Source organism: Oryx dammah, unplaced genomic scaffold (assembly GCF_014754425.2).
Source record: "Oryx dammah isolate SB20612 unplaced genomic scaffold, SCBI_Odam_1.1 HiC_scaffold_5, whole genome shotgun sequence".
Taxonomy (NCBI): domain Eukaryota; kingdom Metazoa; phylum Chordata; class Mammalia; order Artiodactyla; family Bovidae; genus Oryx; species Oryx dammah.
Window position 1 is genome coordinate 104643469 of NW_024070189.1, and position 15289 is coordinate 104658757.

The 15289-nt window shown below is 58.6% G+C and overlaps 1 protein-coding gene and 1 long non-coding RNA gene across 16 annotated transcripts in view; one reads left to right on the plus strand and one right to left on the minus strand.

The window, feature by feature from the left end:
* Positions 1 to 3022: 3022 nt before the first annotated feature.
* LOC120864342 lies at positions 3023 to 4677 on the minus strand. The gene is made up of 2 exons (XR_005721173.1): positions 4398 to 4677; positions 3023 to 3319 (listed from the first exon to the last, which is right to left on the minus strand). It is a non-coding gene; the product is annotated as an uncharacterized LOC120864342 (long non-coding RNA).
* A 138-nt stretch (positions 4678 to 4815) lies between these two features.
* OBSCN (obscurin, cytoskeletal calmodulin and titin-interacting RhoGEF) overlaps positions 4816 to 15289 on the plus strand; it is a 211153-nt gene continuing 200679 nt past the window's right edge. For all 15 annotated transcript variants that reach the window (XM_040241284.1, XM_040241286.1, XM_040241289.1 and 12 more), the window contains exons 1-7: positions 4816 to 4970; positions 8178 to 9187; positions 10308 to 10577; positions 10820 to 11080; positions 11841 to 12149; positions 12596 to 12862; positions 13390 to 13674. In XM_040241284.1, coding sequence (XP_040097218.1) covers positions 8203 to 9187; positions 10308 to 10577; positions 10820 to 11080; positions 11841 to 12149; positions 12596 to 12862; positions 13390 to 13674 — 2377 coding nt within the window. In that variant the 5' untranslated portion in view covers positions 4816 to 4970; positions 8178 to 8202. The remainder of the gene's footprint in view (positions 4971 to 8177; positions 9188 to 10307; positions 10578 to 10819; positions 11081 to 11840; positions 12150 to 12595; positions 12863 to 13389; positions 13675 to 15289) is intronic.

Consider the following 15289-nt stretch of genomic DNA (forward strand, 5'->3'; position numbering starts at 1 on the left):
AGAGGGCGAGGGTGGGATGGTTTGGGGGAATGGCATTGAAACATGTAAGTTATCACATGTGAAGCAAATCGCCAGTCCAGGTTCGATGCATGAGACAGGGTGCTCAGGGTTGGTGCACTGGGATGACCAGGAGGGATGGGATGGGGAAGGAGGTGGGAGGGGACTTCAGGATGGGGAACACATGTACACCCGTGGCAAATTCATGTCAGTGTATGGCAAAGCCAATACAATATTGTAAAGTAATTAGCCTCCAAAAAAAAAAATTTTTTTTGAAATTCACAATTAAAAAAAAATCTTCAAAATTTAAAACAAGAAATAACTAAAAAATCAAGCCACCACTTTTCCTGCACACTTGTGATGAGGAGTGAGGAGACTCAGGAAACTCTCACAGCCACTGTTTCCTGGAACTAATTTTTGTCTTTCCCTTCTTTTTTTTTTGTCCATGCCATGCAGCATGGAGGATCCTAGTTCTCTGACCAAGGATTGAACCCGTGCTCCCTGCAGTGGAAGTGTGGAGTCTTAATCACTGGACTGCCAGGGGAGTCTTGTCTTTCACTTCTTTCCCTTGCAAAGGAAAACATGCTTAGTGTTCAAATTTCAAACCATATACAAGTACGTCCAGTTAAAACACCCCCCACTTCTAATGATAACCACAGTTATCAGTTTACCGAGAGTTTTCTTCAGTCCTTTGGTGGCTTCTGACCTTAGAACTTGGGTGGTGGTGTGTTCCATTCCTGCCCCGGGCAGGTATTTACTCCCTGGTGATTTTTGAGGCTTCTGTTAAAAGCAGTCTTACCTACACTGACCATGAATGATGTTATGAACAACTTTTTTTTTTTTCTCTGCTATCAATTTTCATAACATCTTTGTAGGGTATCAATCACTGAGACAGCCCTTTTGGGCTGTTGCTGAGGTCCTCAGGTGCTTCATTTTCTAAGTGACTGTGGTTTCTTGTGTGTTTTCTCAAAACCAAGTTTGGGCTCCCCCTTTCTTATACTGGACATGGTGTGATTTTATAATAACCTTCTTTCAGAAGCACTTGTCTCTTGAGTTTTGCAACTGCCTGGCAGTGGGCCTGCCCCTGGGGAGCACAGGTCCTCGGACTGGGGAAAGCACCCCCCTGTCTTGGGGCTCACTGTGTTCCTGGGAGGGATGCTGCGCTCAGGCCTGGGGGTAACTGGCATGTATCCTGGGGCAAGGTCCCCAGATAGGGACCAGGACTATTCCAGCTTTGGCGTGGCGAGTACACTCAGATCTACAAAGAGATCATTCACCACATGGGTGGGAAGACAAACGCAGTGCTGATAGGCCCCTCACCCCTTTGGTCTCCCTCCTTTGGTTGTGAGTGTCCCTGAGGCTCTGGCTTGCCTCTCAGAGTGCCAGCTCTCCTTGGACCCAGGGGCCCATGGACGCCTTCTCCCAGAGGCCTGTCCAGCCCAGAATGCCCAGAGCCCACTCACTCTTCTTAGTGCCTCATGCTTCCACCTGAGGAGCAAAGCCATCCCCCGTGCAGAGCCAGGCCAGGCCACTCGCCTTTCCTGCTTCTGTGCAGTCCAGGGTCTCCCCTGGGGCCCTTTCTTCCTCCTGGCCCCTCATCGTGGGCCCCCTCTGGCCCTGCCATGTGGAGGACATCCTGGAGCTGTTTCCAGGGTCTGCACTTCTGAGCGTGGAGTCCCAAAGGCCCTGTGGGCAGATGAAGCCCCCAGGAGGTCCCTGCAGGTCCTGTGGTCCTCACCTAGGCCATCCTGCCTGGCAGAGGTTCCTTCCCTTGTCATTCTGGCACATTCTTCTTCCCTGCTTAGCTCTGGCCTCAGCTACTTTCTGACCCACCTCCTGCCCCTGCTCCCCGTCCCTTAGCTTCCAGCTGTAGGTTTAGCCTCTTGTGGACAAAGGGAGGTGTTGGGCACACCAGAAACCAGCTGAGACTCAAGGAAATGGGAGCCCCCAACTTTCAATTGATTTTTTTTTTCTGTTTGATTACCTACTTTATTTACTGACATTGTGGATACAATTCCAGTTCACTTTTTAAACTGATGTGTAGCACTCACTGCCCAATGGCACAGTCATTTCTTTATTTTAATATAGGTGGGCATTTAGGTTCTTTCCGAAGTTTCTCCATTAAAAGCAAGTGTTGTTTACAGCCACTCAGTTGTGTCCAGTTCTTGCATCCCCATAGACTCGTCTGCTGGGCTCCTCTGTCCGTGGAGTTTTCCAGGCAAGAATACTGGAGTAGGTTGCCATTTCCTTCTCCAGGGGATCTTCCTGACCCAGGGATCGAACCCATATCTCCTGCATTGGCAGGTGGGTTCTTTACGACTGAGCCACCAAAGAAGTCCCTATTAAAAGCAAAAGTATGATGTGAGAACTGTTATCTGCCTAAATGCATGCAGAACTTTGACCTGGTCATCCGTCCTCAAACTTTCTGCCTTTGCATCCTCCCCACCCCCAATCCCCTACTCCGTCCCACCCCCTACCCACCTCTCCACCAAGGAATTTTTAGCCATTTACATACGTTTTCAAAGCCAAACTTGAGGCTCTATCTGGATTTCACCAGCTTTCCCCTTAATGTCCCCTTTTTGTTCCAAGATGTTATGCAGGCTGTGGTGATGCAGTGAGTTGTTATATCTCCCTGGTTTTACAGACTGTTTGTCATTTATTCTCAGGAGAAACTTGGTTAAGCACGGTCAGTTGTATAAACCTAAACGAAGTATTCTAACTTCTCTGAGCCTCAGGTTTCTGCTGTAAAATTAAAAAAAAAAAAATTTTTTTTTTCCGGGAAGATCCAATAAACTCTTGATACGAAACACCAACAAGTGTTATTATGTGTGTTTGTTTTCCATATGATGAGAGTTTGCATTTCCTTTATCTGTGTTATTCATAAGCTGATCAAACATCATAAATGTTTTCCCTTTAAAATGTTCAGAAGGGAAATAAAACCCCCCTTTCTGCCCAGAATATACGACTTCCATCTTAACAACTGCACTGAAAGCACAGACTTTTGACATCATCGCACAAGACTTGCTTGATAACACTGGAGACACCCGGGGGGCCCACTTGGTTTCGCATTTATTCCTCTGCTCATGGGAACGTTGGTACAAGAGTCTCAGGCTAGCTGAAGAAGACAGGGTCCAGGACCCTTGAGGCATACGGTCCCTCCAGATTGACAGGTAGATGATTTATAGTCAAAGAGGTACTGGTGGGTGATAGTTATCCATTCTCTCTGCCAAAGATTGATGAGGGTGACCGATGCGGATTTCACAGGGTGCAACAAGTATGTGGACTGTTGAAAAATACATTGCTTGGGTGCTAGGCATCTTCCCTGCAGAGATGGAGAATACCCAGAAGAGAAGGCGTCTTTCAAATGCACAGCGGTGTATGGACCCACTGATTGTAGCTGGTAACCAGGGACTTGTCTGCAGGCAGTGTGGAGTCAGGCTGGTCCTCAGAGCAGCTGAGGCATGGAGGTGGGTCACAGGACAGGGAGGAGGACAGAGGGGGAGGAGGGGGAGCTATGGAGGATCACAGGTAGGGAGGGGCACAGGCCCGGGTACAGAGGGCATAGATGGGGCAAGGGCATGGATCTGACCCCAGGCTGCAGGTGCTGGGCAAGAGCATAATGCCTGGAGGAGGGTGAGCTGGGGAGGACCACAGGCAGGAGAGTATGAGGGTTGGGAAGACAGAGGGTATGACGACTGGGGTTAGATGAAGTTAGCGGTGTGTCCCCATGGTGGGATTATTGCCCATATGAGAAGCAGAGATATCAGAACTCACTGTCTCCGCCAAGTTTGGGACACAGAGAGAATGTGCCATCTGTTTACCAGAAAGAAAGGCTGTTAGCAAACATGGAATCTGCCAATACCTTCATGTTGAACTTGTAGCATCTATAACCATAAAATAAATGTTAAGTCCCCTAGTCTGTGATGATGGGCAGAGAGCAGCACCCCAACCCTCCACTCGTGGGTCAGCCTCTTCCCAGGAGAGGCCCCCGGACTTCTACCAGATCCTGGATTCCCATCCTCTCATTCTCCTAAAGGTGGCAAAACTGCTTTCTCTGGCTCCCCAGTAGACCCCTGCTCAGTGAGGCCCACCTTCTCACCCGGGTGGGCCCAGCATCCTGTTCACCCTTGACCCAGTGCTGGGGCCACGGGGATGGGGGGCAGCCATCCTGGGGTGTGAAGTGGCTCGTGTCATCCACACCCCCTGCCGCTGTCCTGTCTGCCCACCTCCCGGGGCTGGGTCCCTGGCCCCTGGAAAGTGAAGGTCACGGGATGTTGGGAACGCTCACTCCCATGTAAAGATGCCACGAACACCCAGACAGGCCAGGCGTGGCCGGCAGGGACCAGGGATAATGAACCCATCCCAGTCACGTGTGTGGTTAGGGTGGAGCGGGGGCTAACCTTGGGCACCTGTGCTAGGCTCCCAGCTGCTCGTCTCAACCGAAAGGCTGCAGCATTCTCTGGTGACTGGTCATCTTGGGGTGGTTCTGCTCCCCTCTGGGTGGTGGTCCTGGGTGCTCCAATGAGTGGTCCTGGGTCCTCCTTTTTCCATCCCTCTCTGTGCTCTGGGACACTGGTCTGAGGGGTCCCCACAAACGGGGGGCACACTTCACTGGCACACACAGGCCCCCCCCTCCCCCAGCAGCCCTGAGCCTCTGCCCTCTGCCTCCGTGGGGCCAGGGGTGAGACCCAATCTGGGGCAGTGACTCCTGGGCTATTTTGGAGCTGGGCTGGGCTGGGCTGGGCGAGCTAGCGGCGGTGGGGGCGGGCTGGGGGCGGGCCCAGTCTTCTTCAGTGGATAGTATCCGCCTGTCCTTTCGTCCCTGTCCAGTTTGAGGACCGGCAGGCGTGCGGGCTGCTGGGTGGGAACCTTGTCGGTCCTGGGCCCCCGGAGGGAGGTGAGGCCCAGCAGCCCCTGCTGTACCATCTGAGCACCTCGCCTGGGTGCTGTCTTGCACCCCCTGGGAGAGGCAGGTGAGGAGGCAGAGCGCAGGAGGGGTGGGGGGCCAGCCAGGGCCCCTGAGGATGGCAGAGCTGAAGGTCACGGCTCTGGGGGATGGAGGGACCTGGGGTAGAATTTCAGCCAGGCTGTGCTGCTCCTGGGGTTGGGGCTGTGGATTGCAGCCCCTGGCGTGTTGGCGAATGGAGCCAGACCCGCATATGGGGAGGCAGCAGCTGGGCTAGGCGGGGGGCGTCTGAAGCGCTCACCTCCCCTCTGCCCAGTGCCCTGAGGGTCCGGCTGGCCCTGCCCCCAGCTCTGTTGAGATGGATGTCCGCTGACAGCTGGGGCTATTTTGGGCCTGTTGGCTCAGCGGAGGGGACAGCCAGAGGGGCAGTGACACCTGACTCCAGGAAAGAATTTCCCCTGGAGTTTGGGAAGCTGGAAGGCCCAGAGGTCTAGGGGGAAAGCACAGACTGCAGGAGCTGCCCTTTGAAGTCTTTTCTGGAAGGGTATGGGGCAACACAGTGAGGAGAGGAAAGCGGGGGAGACAGGGCCTTTGGGAGGGGGCCGGCCAAGGTTCTTCTGTGTGGCTGTGAACAACTTCTCACCCTGGGCTCATCTGGAAAATGGCCCAAGTCCCACCAAGACCCAAGAGTGGCCAAGTTCTGGAAAAGCGAGGGGCTGTAGGTGTGATGGGTCAGCCGCAGGCTCCCTGGTAGGCTTGCAAGGGGGGAGGGTCTTGGCCTCAGGGGGAGGAGCCTGCCAGTGCCAAGATGGGGGCTCCAAGGAGCTGAGGAGCCCAAGCAGGGTCCACAGGTGGGCATCAGAGGGAGGAAGGGGCTTCCCTGAGACGCTGGGGTTCAGGTCCTGCCTTGGTCTCTCCTCCTGAAACGCCTGATTCTGCCCTTGTGGCTGCAGCTCCCACGGCTCCAGCTCCCAACATGGCAGGGGGAGAAGGAGACTGTGGATGAATCTGGGCCCAGAGGGGCCTTGGGTGGTCCCCACCCCACACTCAGCTTGAAGCAGGGTGGCTCCAGAGTCCTCTGGCATACCTCGGGCTGCCTTGGCCCTGCTGTCCAGTGAGGATGCCTGCCTGGTGTGGGGGTGTCAAGGGGGGTCTTGTTTTAGACCTCCATGGTTCTGCTGTGTTGGAAGTGGGGCTTGCAGGCCCTGGACAGAGGATTCATCTCCATGGCTTTAGAGGATCTTGGAGTCTCTGCCCACTCTTGAGCACCTGCTGAGAGGTGGCTCCCCCTAAGTACGTGCAGAGATGAGACCTCCCCACCCTTCTTTTCTAGGGCCCAAGGGGCTGCCAGCTGTGGAAGTGGCCCCATGACCCTGGACAGACTTGCTCATGAGCTCAGAGCAGCTGTCTTCCCTCCCACACCTGCTCTGGGTGTGGCAGGCAGGGGTAGGGTGCCATGTCCTGCCTTGGGGAACCCACAGATTGACTGTATAATTCAGGAGACAGTGGTGTGTTGGGAAGAGATTGGAACTCAGGCCCCTGTGGAACTGGTGTCAAAGTAATTCTTCCACTGAGGGACACTGAGGTCCAGGAGGTTGTCCATGGAGGCGGGTGGCCACCCGCCCAGGTCCTTCTCAGGCCAAGAGCCCAGCTAGGCCATGGGGGAGCAATAGAAGGGGGGGAAGCGGGCAGGGCAGAGGTGCTGACTGCACAGTGAGTCAGCAGGCTGGTCCCAGCTCACCTCCTTGAGGGGGATTAAGTGGATTAGGTCCCGAATCACAGGGTGGGGAGCTGGAGGGCCTGGGAACCTTGCCCTGTTTGTCCCACGGTGGTCAGCCCCATGCTGAAGGCCCAGCTCCCGGGGTGAAGAGAGTTAATGCACTTGGGGACAGCCCGGGGCCCAAGGGCCCATCTGTGCTGGCTCTCTTAGAGAAGCCCCTGTGTAGGCAAGGCCCAGTTTCACTGCACCCACTGGTGCTGGGGGCCGGCAGGATCCAGCCTGGAGTTGGCAGACACCAGAGTCAGTCAGAGGCGTTTGGCATTGCTGGTGCTAAACCCACCCCTGCAAGGTGTCCAGTCGGCAGGGCCACAGCCAACAGAGCCTCAGCCAAGACCTGCAGTGGCTGGGCTGCAGTCCCCCGACAGCCCCCTGGGTGGACCTGGCCCGCTGGCCCACCCATTCTCAGCCTTCCTGGACTCTTGCAGCATTCTCCATTGTCCTCCACAGACACACCATTGACCTTCCCCATTTTGACTTCTGATGAAAGGAGGCAGGCACTCATAGCAAGAGCTTGTGGGGTAGCCCCATGTGCTGGAGGGGTGCCCAGCCCTCCAGCTGTCGAATTTCCATTCTTTGCTCGTTGATGAGCACCCCCCTGCAGGGGTCGAGAGGATGTGTGGCGGGACCCCAGGAGGGGTGAGATGTGACCCAGGACAGTGGCAGGAGGGACAGGCCCTGTGTACTGCACTCTCTGTTGGGCAATGTCCAGTGAGGAAGGCTGGACAGCTGTGCACACAGCCTGCAGGGCAGCCCAGGGCTTGAGTGGGGAAAGCCACTGAGGAGAATGGGGAGCAAAAGGGGCAGGCCAAGCAGGCGACTCAGAGGAGAGTCTGCTGGAGTAGAGAACCCTTCTGGTGTGTCTTAGAGAGAACAGGCCAGCAGTGGGCACCTCATGAGCCTCCATGGCCAGGGCCTGCCAGGGTGCAGAGAGTTGCCTCTCTCTGACTGGGAGACACTAGATAGACTGGAGTTTCAGGCCCCAGGAAGCACCAGTGTGTGGGGAGACAGGACACCCGATGGAACCTGGAGTGGCCAGGAGGGACGGGGAAGGTCCTGCGGTGACATACAGCACGGCAGAGGCCGCACAGGGAGGAGGGCAAGCTTGCTGCTGGTGCAGTGTCTGGGGATAGGTGCTCAGCGGGATCTTGAGTTGGGGCAGCAGGCCTGGAGCTGGGACAAGTGGGAGGAGATGCTCCAGCCAATTAAAAAGAGCCCGTTTGGGGGGTGGAGGTGGGGCCAAACTCCAAGGCCCAGAGAGAGGCAAACTGGCACTTCCGGACCACCATACCGGCTGGTGATGCCACCTGCAGGGACGGGCTGTGTGAGAGGAGATGGGAGCAGAATGGGGAGACGTTCAACCCGTATTAAGCTAAAATTTCCAGGCGGCACCGGGCCGATGAAGTAGCCAAAGCGGGCACAGGCACATTAGCCAAGCGGGGCTCTGAGCACACCGAGGACTCATCCCCACCATGCCCTCCCCCACCCCACTCACAGGTTCTCCCGCCTCTCCCCGCCAGCCATGGATCACTCCTCGTTCAGCGGTGCACCCCGCTTCCTAACCCGGCCCAAGGCCTTCGTGGTATCGGTGGGCAAAGATGCCACGCTGAGCTGCCAGATCGTGGGCAACCCCACGCCGCAAGTGAGCTGGGAGAAAGACCGGCAGCTGGTGAAGGCGGGTGGTCGATTCCGCCTGGCCCAGGACGGCGACCTGTACCGCCTGACCATCCTGGACCTGGCGCTGGGCGACAGTGGGCAGTACGTGTGCCGTGCGCGCAATGCCATCGGCGAGGCCTTTGCAGCGGTCGGCCTGCAGGTGGACGCCGACGCCGCGTGCGCCGAGCAGGCACCTCACTTCCTGCTGCGGCCCACCTCCATCCGCGTGCGCGAGGGTGCCGAGGCCACCTTCCGCTGCCGCGTGCGCGGTTCACCGCCCATGTCGGTGAGTTGGGCCAAGGACGGGCGGCGCCTGGGTGTGCTGGACGCCCCCCGAGTGCGAGTAGAGGAGAGCGGCGAGGCCAGTGCTCTGCGCATCCAGGCTGCACAGCCGAGAGACAGCGGCACCTATACGGTGCACGCGGAGAACCCGCTGGGGGCCGCCAGCGCCGCCGCCGGGCTTACAGTGGACGCGGAGGCGGAGGCAGCCAGCCCGCCGGGGGCCTCCACCGCCATGCTCCTGGCGCACCTGCAGCGGCGGCGCGAGGCCATGAGCTCCGGGGGCGCCCCAGCCTCGCCGCCGAGCGCCGGCACGCGCACCTGCACGGTGACAGAGGGCAAACACGCGCGCCTCAGCTGCTTCGTGACGGGCGAGCCCAAGCCTGAGATCGTGTGGAAGAAGGATGGACAGCTGGTGGTGGAGGGCCGACGGCACGTGGTGTACGAGGACGAGCAGGAGAACTTCGTGCTGAAGATCCTCTTCTGCAAGCAGTCGGACTGCGGCCTCTACACCTGCACAGCGTCCAACCTTGTGGGCCAGACCTACAGCTCGGTGCTGGTCGTCGTGAGAGGTGAGCTCCTGGTGGCTGGCACGAAGTCGCCGTGCGCAGTGAGCACAGGCGGGGGTTCCTCCCCAGGCCTCCCATCCCTTCTAGCTGCTGCTGCTGCTGTCATTTCCCTATCGCGTGGAGAAGTCCGTGGCTGGTGGTCTTGGCGGCTCTTGCTGTGGTGTTTCATTGTCTTTGTGAAAGTCACACGCGTGTACAACCAAGTGCTTGTCACTAATACCCCCTCCCTCGGGAGATGGTTGCCCAGTGCAGGCTGAGGGTGACCCAGGCTCTCCCCCTCTCCTACAGGATGCTAGGGGGGGGGTCTCCCCAGCTGAGCCGGAGGGAGGCAGGAGTAAGGACAGATCTCCTGCTGTCAGAGGCCTCAGGCTGGGGCTACCCCAGGGCGCAGCCTGAACATGATTCTGGGTCAGTTTGCAGGCTCCTGTCCCCAGCGCACCGGGGCAGCTGTGGACAACACCGTCAGAACTTGCTGGGGGACTGTTCCTTCTTGTTTCCTAAGACCAGCCTCGATGTAGCTGGAGTCCCATCTCCACTTTTTACCAGATGTAGGATCTCCAGCAGGGCGCTTCAACCTTTGTGCGTGTGTGTCTGCTTCCTCGTTTTTTTTTTTTTTTGCAGGAAAGTGTGCTGGGGTTGAGCAGTTTTTCAGGCCAGTACTTGTCCAGTGGCCTCTCTGCTGTGTGATCCAGCCTCTCTTGGCTGTCCGGGACCACCAGCTTAGGGGGCTGCCCAGCGGTGCTGCTTGCTATGACTTTACCTGTGGCATTTCTTTTTTCGTCCAGACTTCTCCTTAATTCTTGGGGGAAAGGACTCTTTCTTTTAAGTGTTGTTCCCTCTCCACTGTTCTCCCTCTTCTGCTTTCCCTGTACCTCCCTCTGTCCCCACTCCCTGAAGCTCCTCTGCCCTCTTACCCACCCTCTGCCCACAAAGCCCCTCCCACCCCTACCCTGGCTCCCTGCCCCCACCCCAGCCTTATACCTACCTTCCCCTGTCTGCTTCCTCTCTTTCACTCACTTCCCTGCCCCTCTGCACTGCCCTCTTGTCCCCCAGCCTCTGGCACCCCTCCAACTTGCCCCTCTTCTCTCTCCCCACCCTGCTCATTGGAGCCCTTCTTCCGCAGAGCCCACAGTGCCCTTCAAAAAGCGCCTGCAGGACCTGGAGGTGCCAGAGAAGGCATCAGCCACGTTCCGGTGTGAAGTGCCGGTGCCAGCCATGGAGTCTGCCTGGTATAAGGAGGAAACGCGGCTGTGGGCCAGTGCCAAGCACCTCATTGAGGAGGCGGGCACTGAGCGCCGGCTGACCGTGCTCAACGTCTCCTCTGACGATGACGCCGTGTACATCTGTGAGACGGCAGAGGGCAGTCGCACGGTGGCTGAGCTGGCAGTGCAAGGTAAGCGGGCAGCGGGCCAAGAGTCTGGGCAGGGTATGGGTCTCCCAGGAACTGGGCAAGTGACTGAGGTCCTGGGCGGCGGGGCAGGCAGGATCCCAGGACAAGGGGTGGATCAGGGAGGGGTGGAGCGGGAGCTCTGGACGCAGGGGCAGGAAGGAGGCGTGGTGGGGCAGCCCTATGGGGGTCGTTCTGACCGGCTCTAGCCGCTTCCCCCTCGCTCACTGCTCCTCTGCCCACCCCAGGCAACCTCCTTCGGAAGCTCCCGAGGAAGACAGCCGTGCGAGTGGGAGACACGGCCATGTTCTGTGTGGAGCTGGCCAAGCCAGAGGGCCCCGTTCAGTGGCTGTGGAACCGGAAGGCGGTGGTGGCTGGGGGCCGGGTGGCCATCACTGCTGAGGGCACGTGCCACACGCTGACCATCTCCCAGTGCAGCCTGGAGGATATGGGTGAGGTGGCCTTTGTGGCTGGGGACTGCCGGACGTCTACCCAGTTTTGTGTGTCAGGTAAGGGCCGTGAGAGCCCCTGTCGGACGGAGGGGCCCCTGTCCCTGCCCACCGTGCGCTGGGCCCTGCTCTGACTTTTCGCCTGCTGCGGGGAGCACAGTGCGTTGTAGACTGCCTAGGTTGTAGATCTGCTTCTGTGGGGGGTGTGATTTGTCTGACACCCTCCTCCGCGATGGTCACACTAGGCGTCTGCAAAGTGGGAGTCCCAGTAGCCCCCCTGACCTGTGAACCAACTTAAACGGTGCAGGTGGTTCTAGAAGCACAGCGTGTAGGGGAACATTGCGTGTGTCCTCTTTCTTGGCCTTTGGTGCTGAGAACAGCTGGCATAGGGTCAGCCCTTTGCTGGGGTCAGGGGTATGCGGGTCTCAGCACCCTTGGAAGGGTCCTTGTGCCTTGCCTTAGCCATCATCCAGCCCAAGATCCCAATGCACAGAGGGGGTCAAGGCTGGGAACTGGAAGGAGTCCCTTTCCAGGCCCCGTGGACAGCTCGTGGTGGCCCTGGGCCAAGTGTGGCCTCCGAGGCCCGGGTGCTGTTTCCACTGCAGACAGAAATGGCCACAGAGCTGAGACCGGGGTGCTGGGCCCACAGCACGCTCTTGGGCTGGCAGGCCCCCCGGACTGTGGCCATTCCAGACCACCAGAGCAGTGTCCCCGACGGAGGGTTGGGAGTTCTGCATGAGAACTTCTTCCTCCTGTGGTATGGGACCCAGGGTTGGAGATGGGGGTCCCAGTTGGTGACGTGGGCCTGTGCTCTGCTCAGCCCCCAGGAGGCCGCCCCTGCATGCTCCTGAAGCCCCCGTGGTGAAGGCCCGGACAGAGAGCTCCGTGACTCTAGGCTGGTCCCCGCCACCCCCCGGGGACCGCCCTGCTGCCATCGAGGGCTACCTGGTGGAGAGGAAGAGGCTGGGCGCCTACACCTGGAGCCGGTGCCACGAAGATGAGTGGGTGACCACGCCTGAGCTGACTGTGGCTGGCGTGGCTGAGGAGGGCGAGTTCCAGTTCAGGGTGTCAGCTGTGAACAGCTTTGGCCAGAGCCCCTATCTCGAGTTCCCAGGAACTGTACACCTGGGTAAGTACCGAAGGCTCTCGTCTCCACGGCACCCTGACAGCGGTCTGGGGGGCCATCTGCCTCTGAATCGCCCAGACCTGGGTGTAGCCCAGTGCTGGAGAGGCCAGCGTGGCTCCTGCGTCCTCTTTGTGGGAGGGGGTGGGCCCAGGATCCTGTTGCTCTTGAAGACTCTGGTGGGAAGGCCAGGTGACCCCAACACAGGACTCAAGCCCCCAGGAACTGTCTGTGCCCACCAACCCCAGGGCACCGGGCTACCTACTGAGTCTGTGGGAGCTGAAGGGGATCCTGGGTAGCTCCAACTTGTTCTCACTCCACCTTGGGTCTTGCTTTCACTCAGGGTCTCCATCTGCTTGCCCAGTGGACTTCCTAGAGGAGAGGTTATTTGGGGCTAGGCATTGGAGGAGAGGAGGGGAGGGGCCCAACTTCCTGAAGCTCTCACTCCACAGCTCCCCAGCTGGCTGTGAAAACACCTCTGAAGGCAGTGGAGGCAGTGGAAGGCGGCGAGGTGACCTTCTCTGTGGACCTCACTACGGCCTCATCAGGGGAGTGGTTCCTGGACGGGCGGGTCCTGAAGGCCAGCAGCGTGTATGTGATACAGCGGGATGGCACCCGCCACACGCTCACCATCCGCTCGGTGCCTGTCAGCCTGCACGGGGCGGAGCTCAAGTTCGTGGCCAATGGCATCGAGAGCAGCATCCGCATGGAGGTCCGAGGTAGGGACCCCTGTCTTGTGACCCCAGGGCTTCTCCACGCCATCTTTCCTGAGGGATGGGGGTGGGATGGAGTCCCTGCTGCTGTTGCAGGGATCCTGGGAGATCTGTTGTGGCTCTCAGAGCAGCTGGATAACGTGGGGCCAGGTGGTGGGCGTGCAAGGCCGTGCAAGGCCACTGGGTGTGAATGGAGGAGGGTCTAAAGAGTCGGACGGCGCCAAGCTTCCATTCTGTGTCTGTGCCCCCGCCACTTCCCTCCGCTCTCCCCTCCTCCCTTCTTGTTGATTCCTTCTCCTACTCCACTTCTCGTCCTGTGTCTTCTTTTCTTGCCTCTCAGAGTCTGTTCCATGATATCCGACTCTTCCTCCTCTGTCCGCTGCTGTCTCTTTCTACCCGCTACCTGCTTCCTCGCATCCACACCCTGCTGTCCACGCCTCAGCCCACTTCCCCATCCTCCTCCTCTGATCACTCTCCTCCTCTCGCTGCCCTCTTCACTTACACCCCGTTTGTCACCTGTCTGTGACTTCCAGCGGCCCTGGAGCTGACGGCCAAGTGTCCGGCAACAGCAGCGGCCGCTCGGGAGGTGCTGGCCCGGCTGCATGAGGAGGCCCAGCTCCTGGCCGAGCTGTCGGACCAGGCGGCAGCCGTGACGTGGCTCAAGGACGGACACACACTGTCTCCCGGCCCCAAGTACGAGGTGCAGGCTTCAGCTGGGCAGCGGGCGCTGCTCGTGCGGGACGTGAAGCAAGAAGATGCGGGCCTGTATGAGTGCATCAGCCGCGGGAGCCGCATTGCCTACCAGCTGTTGGTGCAAGGTGACACGACTGTGTGTGTGTGTCCCTCTCCCCCCTCAACTCTGGATAAGCCCTGAGTGGCAGGAGCCGCTGTCCTCGGTCCCCATGGGGGGGCAGGGAGCAGCTCTGCCAAGCCCATGGGGAGGAGGGGTCAGATGGGCTCGGGTTACCCTGTGGGAGGTCAGAGGTGTGTTGGGGGGTGCTCAGCCCATCCCGTGGCGACAGCAGTGGATGGGGTGGTGTTGGGTGAGCATGTGCAGACAGCAGAGGTCTGGGGAGCTCTGCCGACCTCCTGAGGAGGCTAGGCCATCAGGTCACCCCTGAGGGTAGGGTGGGGAACCAGGATCCCGGCCCACCCTGGTGGGAGGGTGGGGGGCAGGACCTCTGCTCAGCAGGGGAGGGCGGCACTTGGTGGTTGAAAGTCAGCCGCGGAGCCTGCTCGGTCTCCAGGTCTGGGTGAGGGCTGCTGTCTGCCGTGATTCTGAAGCAGGAGCATCTTCGGTTACTAGCTGCGTGGGCACGTGTGTGCTGAGGGTTCTGTCAGCTCCCTGAGCTGCCTCTGTGCCCTTGAAGGCCTCACACCCTCCTTGCACAAGGACACGGCCGTGGGTGCTGTGGCAGGGAGGCTAGCCCACTTGGAACTCGAGCCCTCAGATGCCCATGCGCGCGTTCCCGGGTACAAGGATGGCGTGGAGCTCGGTTGCTCCTGCCAGCACTTCTCCCAGGAGGATATAGACACTTGGTGGCCACCTCAGGCACTGCGCGGGGTGAGGGCACCCATTGGTGCTGAGCGGGCGAGGACTCTGGACTCCTGATTGTGTGTCTGTGGTGAGTGCACTGCCTCCTAGGCTCGGTTTGTAGGCAGCAGTTCTGGCTGCTTCCAGCTATGTTGCGCTTGCAAGGCCAAGCTCTCTCACTTCGTTTCTTCTGAGAATGCTTGGGAGTAGGGGTAGTTACTCCTGGATTTGGGTAAAGAAACTGCCCACAAAACACATGTATGTATATATGTGTGTGTATATATATATAGGAGGAACACAGGTTTGTAATATAAAAAATGAAATTAAAAACCTATGTCTTCTTTGTAAAGATGAGGAAATAGGGCAGAGTAGACCTGGAAAGTGTTGGAAGTGCCCTTGGAAGGTTAGATTTGGACCTTGGTAAGTCTGAGGCCCTGGCTTTTTTCTCGAAGCCATTGAGGTCTCTTGGCAGACTCTCCCAAGTCCAGCTCTACCCCATCCTGGCTTTCAGGAGGGTCTCTGCCTTGTCCCTGATGTGTCCTTACATCTGAACACAGGCCCTAGGGCCATCTGCCCATGAGGGGCGCTGAGGCTGCTTCCCATCACACCTAGGCGGGCTTGGAGTACCTGGACCACCTGTGCCCGTGGAGGGTCCATGTGCAGCCGCCAATCACAAAGGATTTTCATGGTGGATCTGAGACTGCCAGGGTCTAGAGCACAGCTCTGTCATGACTCCAGGACTTGGAAAACCTCTCCTGGGCAGAACCTCTGTGTATCCCTCCCTGTTTCCCTGGAGTCCTCAGTGATGTTTGCCAGGGGGCAGCCAGCACTCAGGGAGGTACAGGCCGAGGCGGGGACCAGTGCTGCACTGAGCTGTGAGGTGGCCGGGCCCAGATGGA